Source organism: Pezoporus flaviventris, unplaced genomic scaffold (genome assembly GCF_033815535.1).
Source record: "Pezoporus flaviventris isolate CSIRO_AGI_PZ_B2104156 unplaced genomic scaffold, CSIRO_AGI_Pfla_v1 ptg000066l, whole genome shotgun sequence".
NCBI lineage: Eukaryota > Metazoa > Chordata > Aves > Psittaciformes > Psittacidae > Pezoporus > Pezoporus flaviventris.
Genome location: NW_026892614.1, coordinates 21675556 through 21689185, shown reverse-complemented (window position 1 = coordinate 21689185; position 13630 = coordinate 21675556). Strand labels below are relative to the sequence as shown.

General features: G+C 39.1%; 1 protein-coding gene across 6 annotated transcripts in view; it reads right to left on the bottom strand.

Annotated features, from left to right (window-relative positions):
* LOC133278565 (SAM and SH3 domain-containing protein 1-like) overlaps nucleotides 1-13630 on the bottom strand; it is a 535664-nt gene that overhangs the window by 44107 nt on the left and 477927 nt on the right. For 5 of the 6 annotated variants that reach the window (XM_061471499.1, XM_061471503.1, XM_061471502.1 and 2 more), the window contains 4 exons: nucleotides 8893-8933; nucleotides 7241-7327; nucleotides 5840-5952; nucleotides 4059-4160 (listed from right to left, as the gene is read on the bottom strand). In XM_061471499.1, the coding sequence (XP_061327483.1) occupies nucleotides 4059-4160; nucleotides 5840-5952; nucleotides 7241-7327; nucleotides 8893-8933 (343 nt within the window). The remainder of the gene's footprint in view (nucleotides 1-4058; nucleotides 4161-5839; nucleotides 5953-7240; nucleotides 7328-8892; nucleotides 8934-13630) is intronic. The other variant, XM_061471500.1, reaches the window with a different exon arrangement.

Genomic DNA, 13630 nt, shown 5'->3' with positions numbered 1-13630 from the left:
GGAAGTGTTGGGAGGTCAGGGAGCTAAAACAGCACTGCGAGCTTCCCACTGCCCACCTGCAGGCTGTACAGTTGGAGGGAGATGCTGCTTTTGTTCTCCCCGCTCATAAATTTTATGGCCTCTCTCCTGAGGCTGCTAGGGCCACGTGTAGCAGGTGGAGAGGTCTCGGGGAAGCACAGCACAGCCCCCAACAGAACCCTTCAAACGAAGCCTGGCTGGGTTACATGGAAGCTCGCACTAATGGCTGACCATTATCCGCTGATCAAAACCGAAACACAGAAGCTTGACAAGAACAACAAAACAATTCTGTCCAGAAATAATTACAACTTCGTTTAAGCTGCCTCTACAGAAACTGTCAACGAAGTTAATTAGTGGTTTGTTTCAGTGGCAGCACACGTATGCCACAACCTCCCTCCTGCTTCCCTCTTTTCCCCCACCCCCTCATCAAACATGACAATTGGTACCAATTAGCAGTCTTTCAGCAGAGGGAACAAGAAAGATTTATGCTGAAGCCTCCCAGTGCAGGTCCCTCCGAGCAGGCTGAAGCTGTACCAGCGGGGCTCTGGGGATGAACCACCCTGTTGTATATGAACTGAGAATTCCAGCACTCGAAGTTATCAAACAAATATCTATCTTTAAGAAGCACAAAAGGCACCTCAGTGTAAAGAAAGAATGTGATACAATTTTGAAGTCTTCTCTTTTCCCTGGACTTTCTGACTCCTGAGGACAAACAGGCCCTTATCTAAAACCCAGAGAGCGATCCATTTGTAATCTGCACCTGCTTTACATCCCAGTGCTTGGCAAAAGTCAATGAAAGCTTGTCTAGTGTTGCTGTGAGCAGCCTTCATTCCAACAGAGATGAAACATAAATACTCAGAAATAAATGTGTGAAAAAATGATGAGTCGTTTTAGACTTCTGATACATTGGACTCAAAAGGATAACAGTTTCAACTGGATTCCCACACTAGCAAATAAATAACACACATACTTTGTTGTGAAACGAAAGGGCTACAGTAGTAAGACTGAAAGCTACAAACTGGTCTAAAGTGGCAGAGAACGGAGTCACCTACTTACTTGGCAAGGCCTTTGTTTCTTAAGAGCAAACAAACAGGACATATAATTAACAGCAGAGTAATGACATCAGGCTGCTTCCCTTCAGATGCAGAGATGAGATTATGATCCTTCAATCCCTTGCGGTTCATTTTAGGGTTTAGTTTTGAGGAGTATAAAATGCACATTTCCATACCCTGGTACAGTAATTTAGAGGAGGAGAAACTGGGAAAAAGAATCCTTAAATCAATCTTTAAATGAGTTAAGGATCAACACCAGTGATGTTAGTCATAAACACATAACAGCTATACAAGTTTAAAATAAAAAGTGCTCTTTTTTTTCTCCTAAAGAGGAAAACAACAACAACTAATGATATTTACCCTTTAGATGTTACCTGATAGGTGGCCGTTCTTATGCTGTGGGCAGAGCTGACTTGAAAGCAATGGAGTACTTAAATGCTTAGAACACTTCATATGTTCTGTCTCCATTTTAAGATTCTCTGATTGCTTAGATTCTCTTTTTTCTTTTTCCTTCTACCTGAAATGTATTCACTGAGCAAAGCTAGATTAAGATTCTCCGCAAAACACTAGAAAACTAGTGACCCATCTTACCAAGTCCTTCTAACTACCAGCAGGTCTCTCTGACTACACAGATAAAACAAGGACGAGGGGAAGGTGGAAAGGTCATTATACAAGTGTCTTGGCATCTCTTAAATCCCCAAGGTTACTAAACAAATATATACAGCAAGTAAACTAAAAAATATTCTTTTCCTAAATTTCCTCAATCTGCAGTTATCCTGAGATTTACTTTAATCATTTGTGTTTACAAAATATTTACAAAATGATTAAGTATGATCACAATGTTCCACTAAAAACTGCCTAGTAACAATTTGGCCATGAGACTGAAAAAAAAAAGGAAATCAGAAAAAATGTGAACAGAACCAGAAGAACCATTGCCCAAAGAGTTTTAATTCAAACCAGAAACTTCAATTTCAGTGACTCATATTTTCAATTACTTTCTGAGGTTAGAAGGCAGTGGGCTACCTAATAGAGTGTTTTTAATACATGGAAAAACATCTTTGCTTCATGGCCTCTACAAAATGAGTGGGGTAGTCGAGCTGAGATTCCAAATTCGCAGAGTACAAATCACACAAATGGCGCTGAAAGTCAAACCACTCGGCAAAGAAAGGGCTTGAGAACAGAATCATCTTTGCACATCTCAAAAGCTTGTTATTTTGGATTAAAAGAGAAGTCCTTTGACAAAATAGTCTGGGTGAACACACACACAATCTCTAGCCATATCTGATAGTTTGTGCCGTTTGTTTTTCCCTCTTGCACATCAATTATATCCCAAAGTCTTTTACCTCAGTTAACCCCAGCTTCTTTCTTGGCCACACAAAAAAAAAGAAGCCAAGCTGACTTTCGTTCTAACATGAACTTTCGTTTCTGCAGATTATCTGCTTTTTCCTTGAAGGCAAGCAGTTTCACAGCTTCTGTTAAATGTAACCAGGATAAAAATGAGAAGCAAGGGCAAAAATCTTGAGAGGTATCTTACAGCGATGGACTAGAGATCCCTCACTGAAGTTAGCAGGAAGATGGTTCAAATCCTAATAGGACACAAGAGAGAGGCAGAGCTCTTGGCTCACAGTGGAAAGATGGCTTAGGAAAATAATTTTAGAGAAAAGGTGCCAAGTTGTTCCATTAGGGAGGAAATAGTGAGTCATGTTCAGTTCTCAGAGGTATACACAGCTTGCAGTAACTTCAACGCAAGAGTAAACCACTGTCAGAAGGTTTAAGAAAGAAATCCAGTATCCTTCTGAGATTTGACCTCAGAAAATAAGAGTTTTGAGGCTTTTATGCTATAGGTACCTTAGCCAAAGGCCTTAAGAAGGGAAAGTTCAGGCTATAAACACTGATGAGGAGAAGATCAAGGGATCTTTCAGCTGGCTAAACAATCAGTATAGAAGAGTCAGGATCCTTCCTTCTCTGTTCTTTGCGTATTTCTCAAGTATCAACACAACATCAGCTCCCTCTCTGTTCCCATCTAACTAAAGATGGGCATATTCTTTTTTGAATACAAACAAGAAAATCTTTCTCCACCACAAAATATTTTAAACATCTCATAAAATGACATAGCATTCCTCTTTTCATTGAGGGAGGAGAAGCTAACTGTCTGCTGCTGCAGTTAGTAGGAAATTCCATACAGAATAAAATAAATCAATGGTCTCAAAAGTCTATATTTCAATTACATGGGTTACAAAAAGCTTGGATTTGACAGCCGAATGTGTTCTCCTCTAAGATTTATCTGTGAACTTTTAATTAGAGAAATGAAGTGGAATAAACTACTCAGTGAAAATGAAGATATTTGGAAGGAAAAACTAATTAACTCAGTATGGCATGATACAAAGGCTGTCTGATGCTCATAAAAACAACAGAAGCTGCACAGCTCAAAAGTAAAAATTATGGAGGAAAGCTGCCTTACTGCTCACGGGTCTGGCAGAAGCTGCAAACTCTCTCGGCTAAGACTTAGCAAACGCAAAGATAGAACTGTTTGAAAGCAGCAGGCAGCTAGGATTTAGCCAGACCCTCATCTAAAATGTATCAAAAAGGGCTAGGAAGGCCTGAGAAACTCTACTTCTCAGTTACTATGAATAAGTAAAGTGAAACAGTTCCCTCTAAACAACCTAAAAGCCCTTTGCTGTACATTTTGGAACACTGGCATTTTTGCCGGGGGATAACCTGTACTTGGAAAGCTCAGTGAAAAAGGGTCAGATTAAAGAAAAAAGAAAAATAAAAAAGAGAGATTATACAGTAAGACTGTTAAAGTGCAAGACAACTGACCTTGAAGATTTAAAATATTTTCTGCAGACAGAACATGGCATCACAAGGTCAATTTATATGTATGCTAATAAGGCAATTGCCAGGTAAATCACAGTATTTCTGACTGCAATAGAAGAATGTAAATTTGAAATGATACTGGAGAGCTATATCAAAATGATAGGTACTTACATTACAATTGGAAGACCCATCAAATGTTGAGTAAGAACCATCAGGCCATTCTGTAGCATCTACAGTGCTCGATTGCCTGTGCTGGGCTTCATACTCCTTCAGCTGAAATTTGAAAAGACAGAAGCTTTTCCAGTGAGGAGAAGCTATCAGGCTACATTAAAATAGAAAGAGTTCATGTCCTTTCAGGATAGAAAGAGTTCAGTCCCCCGTTCCCCCCCCCCCGGTATCATTGTGGAACTGAAAGAATCAGAACTTTTCGCATTGCATGTCTCACTTGTTCAAAATAAATTAATTTGCTTTAGAACCAGTAGTTTTAATGATGACTTTTTTTCTTTCTTAAAAGGAAGTGATCTGTAAATAATGGATTTTGATGAAGTGTCACTGGCAAATATAAATTACACATCCCCATTTCAGAGGCACAGTTTACAGCAGACAGATTAAATCACAATAGCCTGCCAATTTCCTTCATAGAGAAAACGATCTGCAGCAATCACTAGGAACCATAATTCTAAAACAAAAGACCGTCTTTTCTGTTTCCCAATAAAAGGCTTAGGACAAAAAAAAAAAATCAATCTTACTGGAGTCAAACTGTTGAAAGGATCATCAAGAACTGATGATACTAACAAAGTTGCAGCTAGTAGCTCAGCCCACTAGAGGGAAACAGTACCAGTACATATATGTACCATGCAGACTAGGTACAACCTCTCCTCCCCTCAAAAGTTTCAACAGCAGAGAAGTTAAAAGTATTCCCAATATTACTGCCTGGTAATTAAAAAATTCGGCTTTTCTTTTTTTTTTCATTATATGACTCCCAGCAAAGTAATCTTCTCTTCAGATGATAACATAACTTTGTATTCTAGGATAATATATCTCAAGATTTAATTTGTCAGTACCGAAATTTATTGGAGTGCCAACTCATGATCTAAATTGTGTTTTCTGCTCCTCTAATGGAGCCCATACAGAATACCCTGTGTTCCCTCACAGTCTTTGCCACAAGGGTACAAAATCAAATGTGGTGCAGAAACTTTAACACTGTTTTGGCTCCTGAACAATTAAATCTCAGCCCTATTGCTGCACAAATACAATAACTTACAGCTACTTTTCTTGTGGTTTATTAACATTTAGATTTCATAAAGAGACACTTGTGACAGCCACTGCACTTATCAAAAGATACATCCATGCTGATTTTAATGTCAAATGCCAAAAATATCTGACTATGTTTTCTTGAAGGCTATTAAAACAAGCTTCACCTTTTTTTGCTAAGAAACAAGCAGAATAAATTTTAACTTAAACGTTATTATTTTTTTTTAGTTTTAATTGCTGAAAAATGGAAGCCTTCAATCAAACTGCCTTTCAGCCATTAGCAGCAGGAAAATAAGAAATATATGTATTCTGAAACAAATAAGGCAAGCTCAGCAGAACTTGAAGCATTCCTTTTAGTACTAAACAAGACTATGAACATATATGGTAAATAAAGGCTAGTACAGGTGAAATTCCTGTCCCTTAGTCGGCTTTTCTCTGATTAGCACTTTTTATTGCTAACCAAGAGAAGCAAATGCTTTTAGGGCTCGATTAATTTACCATGCACAGGACATCTATTTTTGGTTGAGCTAAATCTCATCCTTCCTCATAAACAAAGAAATTGCTATCTAATTTATGTTGCCTATGCAGGCTTTCTCCCCCTTGTTCTATGTTTTCTGAGCAAATGAAAACTCCAATCGGTATAGCCTACATCCTAAAACTTGTTTCTCAAGGAAACTGAAGTATATACATAATCATACCCTAGCAAGTGCTTCCTCAATGGTGATCATCTTCTCTTTGACCATCATCATGAGCTGGATCCGTTCTTCATCACTCATCGTGATCTCACTGGCCACGTACCCTACATCCTCTCCTGCAGGAAAAAGCACAGAGATAACAAGCACGTCTAAGAGGTCATGCACAGAGCAGGGTACTGGATTTTAGTGGATGCTCTGAAATATGGTTGCCATATGACTCTGTCTGGCCAAAAAACAGATGCTCCCCAGGGCAGGCTTATATGATGATTTCAAAGGACTGAATGATTTGGAAGTAATCGAGAAAAAAAAAAAAAAAGTAAATTAAGGCTAGAAAAGTCTACTTTGACACTGAAAGCAAGAGAACATGACAAGGAAAAGTAAAAAGTGATTGTCATCTATGCAGTTATTGATCCTGAAAGACAAGAATCAAAACAGAAGGTGCTAAGAAAAGTCCTGCTCTCAGCCCTGAGGAATACTGTAGTCGCTGCCAGAGTGGATGGGAAGCCTTTTCAGGAATGGTGTTCTGCGCCCTTGTAGCTCTCTGCTGCAGACTGGCCATGTCCCCTTATCTTTCCATGCTATCTAATCTAATCAGCTACTGTGCTGACATATGGTGCTGGATGTATTTTGGCTCTTACCACCAGGACCTCTCCTTTTGGCATTTGCTTGGCATGTCAGCATGGACAACTAGAACTTGCCTTGAGAGCAAGCAAGGACCCACATTTAACTGAGAATGTAAATGCACCCCTTTTCAACCTCCTAAGTAGGCTTCTGTCATCTTCCACTATCTGTCTGAACACAGACATAGTGATGTGGAGAAGCATCTATTTGCAACACAAGGATCTATCAGATACTCATGGGGAAATAGAAACTTTCTGTGTGAAGAGAAATACTTGAAGCAATGAACAGCTGCATCTTTTGGAGAAGAACTAGAGAAAGACACCTGACCGTTTAAGTGGCATTGATCCTACTTTGCATGAATCACCAGAGGCACTTTCACTACTCCTTTGTGTAGTGTCTTGTACAATGAGAGGCTGGATTCAAAGTAAGCAAATGCCAAAGAAAGGAGAAATGTCTAAGATCAAGCACTTCTCTCATCAAGGCAGGATCAGGAAAAAAAAAAGGCATCTCGTTCATTTACAGATATTACTTGTAAATATATATTAACTGCATCACTTAGTGCATGTGCTATTACTGACAGGACTGAAGGCATCCCAGCCTCATGTCTGCATGTCTGTAGTCTCACAAAATGTGACTCTTCTTTCTGAGCCCTGTCACAATGAACCAAAGCTGTCATACTCCCAGATATAACTGCCACACTGATGCAAATGAATTTTACTTGTTTGTGATGCTGGATCCTTCTATTTTATATGGATAGGTTGTGTGTCATAAAAACAGATTTACCTTTTGAAGTCTGCCTCATTAGTCCTTTCTGGTTCTTTCGGAAATTTTGCCAAAAAAACTTATTTTTCTTTTTCCAGTCTGCTTTCCCTAAAAGGAAAGTGGGGAGGGAGGGGGAGAGGAAAGGGAAAAAGAATTTCAGAAAGAAACATTAGTTAGTGAATGCTAGAAAATTTTCAAGCATTAAGCTGTATTTTCTATGTAAAAACAAGAATAAAAATATCTTTTTTTTTTTTTTAATTTTTCTTGATGCATTCTGTACTAGAACTATGCTGATGTAGCTATTTCAGGGAAACACACATTCTGTTATAATTGCCAATGCATAGCATATAGAGGACTGAGATAAGCCAGTAACTTACATATTTTGAATTATAAACAAAAAATACTTTACATTCATTTTGATATCTGTTGATCTGTTAATGTCAAGTATGGAAGTGTTTTTGAAGTATTTTGTTGTTTATTTTCTTTAATTGAACCACAATTATGCAGCCTAAGCCACAACTCAGACAACTATTTTTCCAATATGTGTGTGCAGTATGCTTATCTATACAGAAAATAAATACTTTCATTCTATATACATATATATAAATGCACACACACAGAGGCACACATGTATGCACAAACACACACATTGTACTACTTGGCATGAGAAATCGTGTAAACCATCAACTATATCTGACTCTTTGTATGCCTGGACTGCGCAAGGTTGGATCTCCAAGTCCATTAATGTCAGATCTGCATATGGCTTGATGTAAATCATTTGTTCTAAAAAAGAAATAGTATCTGGCTCAATTTAGGGCATATAACTTCGTTTCACGAAATAACCAGGGCACATGCTATAAAGTTTATGCCACCTGCAAGAGAACATACTGTGCCTCATCTGGCAAAAAATGCTACTGATAAACAGCTGCATCACCCCTCTGCTTTTGAAAAACTCAAAGGAACACAGTTTATACCGTGCCACTGAGTTTCAGCATGTGAATATAGTATTTTGGATCCTGCCCCAAAAGACCTAGTGCTGGATTTACTGACTCTGAAACACAGCTCAAGTACAGACTGTGTGGAAATGTCCTTAGGAAAACATTAAAAAGAAACAAAAAAACCCTCCCAGTTTTTCTTTTCCTCTCCAATGAAGAAAATAAAATTTGTCCAGAATTGTATCAGCTCAACTAATGTCAGGACAGCAGTATGAACTAGTTATAGTAAGTTTAAAAAAGAAAACAGTATCCCAAAAACTGAAAGACAATGGGAAACAAATGCATATTTAAGAATACAAAATGATTCAGAAATAAAGGAAAAGACTATGGCATGACAGGAACAAAAATAAAACCACCAGTTATTCACTGGTGGTGGCAATTTTCAGAATACAAAAATGAACAGGCTAGCAGTGATCTAACATGCCAACATTTGAAATTCAATACAAGTCAAAAGATGCATATTTACCACATGACAATGCTGGTTGGGCAGTCTCAGTGATCACTGAGACACCCAGCATCAAACTTCAAGCTGGTGAAACTCGTCTTCCCCACACACACAAATGCTGCTGGCTTTTGCCAGCATTGTGTTTACTCAGCTCTTCGCATCCCAGCACAAGCAAAACTCAAAACCTGTTTAAGTATTCCATAGGAGTATCTAATAAAATGAAATATACTGACCTACAGAGCCTTCTTCCGAACTTGATTTATGAATGGAGAGCCTAGGACAAAAAAGAGAAATGGACTTATTGATGCAGGCTTCTAGCATTTCATGGGAGCTGTCTGATTACAATAAATTATAGTTTCCAAACAACATATCATGAGCTGTTTTCTCTTCCCCTTTCTTCTCAACACAGCAAGTGGGAAACAAAAACTGAACCCACTGGTCTGGCTACAGTAACTGAGTTCCCCTCTTAACACATGCGTTTTGTGACCCGTGTAGAAAAATACGTACCAGCAGAAACCTAAGGTTAAGGCAAAGCAGTCTAGGGATCTCTCAAAAAAAAACCCCACTTTTTCACATCTTTTTCCCCTTTCCACTTGTAAAACAGTAATATGGCTGCCTTAGAAACTGTAGCACTGGGTTGCTGTATTTGTGTAGCTGTACAATGGTTGTCAGCCTATTTGATTTTTATATGAACATGCTTTACAAATATGCACTCATTAACCTTTCAGAAGCTACTGTGTGGAACAGAGAAAGAAAGATTTAAAGACAAGGTACAGAAAGTTTGTGCAGACACTGTGAAGTGGGTCCACAGATGACTGGAGACACAGCTTTTTCCCTAGTCCCTCCTGTGTGCTTTCCCACAATTGTGTAACTCCCTTCCTCAAAAGCTAGCAGAAGAGACTTATTTTAACAGAACATGGACTTTACAAACAACCCACTAAAACAGTAAGTAAATCTTTTGTTCCTGGTCTTTATATTCATTGAACCAGTTTTCCATAATGGATTCCACCTCAGTGCCAACAGTTCATTGTGGGATCTCTGATGAGACAACATCACCCCGCTTCATGGCCTTTTTTTTTTCTTGTCTGTATAAAAGGAAGCTAATAGAAGTTACCAAATCTTGTGCTATTCTTTGAAGCCTTCCTATGGGAATTGCTGTTTAACCATGCTGTGCCAAGCCTGTGAAACAACTTCTGCCAGCTTCAATGGCTTTGCTGGAGGTTTCAAGTGCAAAGCATTACTGCAGCGCCTTTGCCAAGCGACCGGCCCCGCAACATGACAATGCCCTATTGTGCTGTGATTGTACTGCAGCCATGCAGAGTGGAAACATGCATACCCCAGCATACCAAGAAGACCTCAAGCTAAACCGTTCTTTGAATGAGCCCACATAATAACACACACATGCCATACTCCTGTTACTGTCCACAGTGCTTCACAGGCCCCTTGCGTTTTCTTAGACCCCCAGAAGAGGGCAATGAAGAGTTTTTGATCAATTCAGTAAAGCACTTGAAGGAAAATCTTAGTTCAGTTCAGAAGATGCAAGCAATTACTGGCCAACGTTTTGTAAGCATGAAAAACATGCTCATCAGTTTGCAAAGACATCATTAAAGGGGAAGTGAGACAGTATGAAGTTTCAGTTTGATTTACTAATTCATCTAGACAAGGAGGGTTTGGCACAGCGTCGCTCTGAAATGTAATCCCCTTCAACCTCAGACTGATTAGAAATTTAATCCACTATAAACTGCAAACTAATTGAAGCAACCAAATTTCAGATCTGTAGTGCACAAGCGGAGGGAGATTTTTTCTGTTTTTCTTACCCTTGAAGGGGAAAAGTTAATGATATAAGTGGTATGTCACCAAACGCTTAGTTTTTAAGAAGCCTGAATGACAAATGCAGGAGAAAAACACAAACCCCATGCTTTCTGGGTAGAAACTCCAGCAAAGGCAAAATCTGAAGACTTTCAACAAGTCCAGGACTTCATCCAGACACTCAACAGTAAAATTGTCAGCAAGTATTTTTCTAAATAAAGGTAAATCAGATAAAAATTATGTGGACTTGTATATGGAGACAACCAAGTTAAAGCCAAAGTCTGTTGGAGGCGACAAAATGAATCCACTACATGTTCTGCACCTCATCATAGACCTCAATCAGTTATTTTGTTTATCTTTAATGAATTCAGTATCCATTAAATGCACCAAATCACCATCCTGAGAAAATTATGTGTTAATGATCAGAATTCTGTCTCAGTAGTGAAATCAGACTCAAAGCAAAGAAGCAGTCTCTTGTGTTCTTTAGCCTCTAAACCCATTTTAATCCCTTTCTCCTTTCACACAGTTGCCAACGACAATACAAGTAAGTAGCAGGTGTAATGGCAATGTTTGTGATGTGGACATCTGTTCACTGGGAATTAGCCTGAGGCCACCAACTCATCACATACTGGCCTCCAAAGATGGGGAAGAGCAGTAGGAGCAAACTTCTGACATGCCTGAGGTAAAGTGGGTGAGAAGAAAAGGATCCACAGCAAGCAGACCACCTTCTCATTTATAACTGATTTAAGAACTATGCTGAGTTTCATCAGAGTATGCAAATTTCAATTATCATTTCATGCATTCCCTGAAGAGGAAATCTTCCATGCCTGGGATGACCTTGAAAATGCTAACAGCTGGTCTGAAGAGACGGAAATGCCAACAAAACTTACCACACAGAGCCTGATATGGCACTTGCTTTTTAGTTCCACCAAACAACTCTGATGCTTAAAAGTCCTCAGTAAAATCAATCAAGCATTTACTTCCTAGATGACTGGTGAAAAATTCCAGAGTATCTCAGAGTTGCTGTATGTTTGATTTGCCAATTACGCTCCCTTACTCTGTTAAATTTGCAGCTCCTCTGTGAACGTGCACTGAAAGTGATTTGTGTTCTTCCATTCATAGACTGATAACTTGCACTGAAAGTTAATGATGCAGTGACACTTGGCAGAAGTTTCAGCACTGCGTGTCTGAAAGGGAGCCAAATGCCATTATTCCACCACAGAGGCCTTCATTTTTGTTGTAGTCTGATGTACAACTTCATTAGCAAGCTTTCAGATGAAATGTACTCTGTCACAGCATATAGCGTAAGAAACATATGGGTATATGTTCAGACAAGAAGGAAGATTTATGGCCAGAGGGGAGGAGTACTTTCTTATCAAACCATAATCTCTGTAAGTGTGCTGCAGAATGGGTCAAAACTTTAATCCATTAATCTCACAATTTCAAACCCATCTCTAGGCTGACACTTTGGGCTTCTTGGAGACAAACTGCTGAAATAAACAAAGGGGGGGGGGGGAGCGAAGTGTAGAAGATAGTCTAAAAACAGAGCTACTGTTGGGAGTAAGCAAATATTACTGCCTTAGAGAGACGATGGGTTTCAGTGGGTTTAGTAAATTACATCAGACCACTCAGTGATCAGTAACACAAAATTTAGTAGCAACAGCCAGAGTGAAGACCAGGAAACCAGCTGCTTAGAAAGACAGGCTTAACAAAAATGAGTGTACACTCAACACTAAAACATGCAAGTACACGAACAGGACTCACACAGAAGTCAGTCTTTCAAACACTGGAGTTTACAAGTGACAGAGTACCTGGGGATACACCGAGTGAAAAAGGATGACTGAGATAAAAACCAACATGTTAATCCTAAAAGGCATAAGGATGGGAAATTCCAATGGCAGTACAAAGCATGAATACATATAGGAATAGCTGTACAACTGTCATTACTCAGGCTCAAGAAAGATGAATTCAAACCTGAAGCAGTAAAGAGAAAAACTGCTGGAATAGTCAGGGAACCAGACAGCTTATTTTACAAGAGAAAGCTAGAAAAGTTGTGCCTGTTCAGTCTGTCAAAATTGAAAGCTGCAAAATTACTGCCTATTACTAAATCAGGAACAGGAACAAGTAGACGTAAGCTGCATTAAAAAAAAAAAGGATTTAATATGTTCTAACTATTTGGACAAGCTTCCAACAGTAAGTAGAGAAAGGGAGGGCAGCTTTACAAACTGACTGCTTTTAAGAGGGTTATTGAAAGATAGACATCAGACCAGAAGTCTTTGACAAGACCTGGACATGATGACTGCCTCTGGAGGGCACTTCTGTCTTTTCCTTTGCAGCCTGTGGGTTTGTATGAACAATGGCAAAGCCAGGCATCCAAAACAGTCTTTGATTCTATCTTTCTATAAAAGTGCTACAGTGGGGATGACCTTGCGATATACTTAAGCAATCCCTTCCATTTATATATTAGCCCTTGAATCCTGGAGATGGGCTCTAAAACATGGAGTGCAAAGAAGAACCAGTGCACACATTTGCATCACAAGCCAATTGAGTGTATCCGATTATTAAGACATGTTTTAACTAGGCTGCATTGAACTATTAGGCTACAGCTTTCCCTGTTAAATCTGGACTGATTCTGATCTCAGACAGAAAACACTGGGGCTTATCTCACACACAGAGCAGTTCAGTTTACAAGGGGCACAGTCATATGTGCCCTGAGATGTGAATGTGCTGGTACACCCCTGAACTGGGAAAGGAAACAAATGACACCATGTGCTGCTTTCATGAATGTGCCTGCTGATTTTTGAAAGCTCATTATTCTCCAAACAGAACAAACATGGGAACTGAAAATGATGGGATTTCTGATGGGTTTTTGTTTCAACACTAAGTATTTTAAATGCAGATGTGCTTTAACACATGGCCACATCTCATTTATGGACCATAAAATCCACAGGTCCATAGCACCATCTGATAATGAAACCACAACTATTATGATCTTCAACAAACTGATAGTGGCCCTCTTATTCCTTCCCAATCACTATTTATAACCCGTTGAGGAAAATGCTTGGGATGGGATTTTCAATCTATAAATATTATGCACATTCATAGTGGTGAATAAACTGATGCAAAAGTCCATGCTGGCTCTGCTGCAAAGCCATTTGGTTA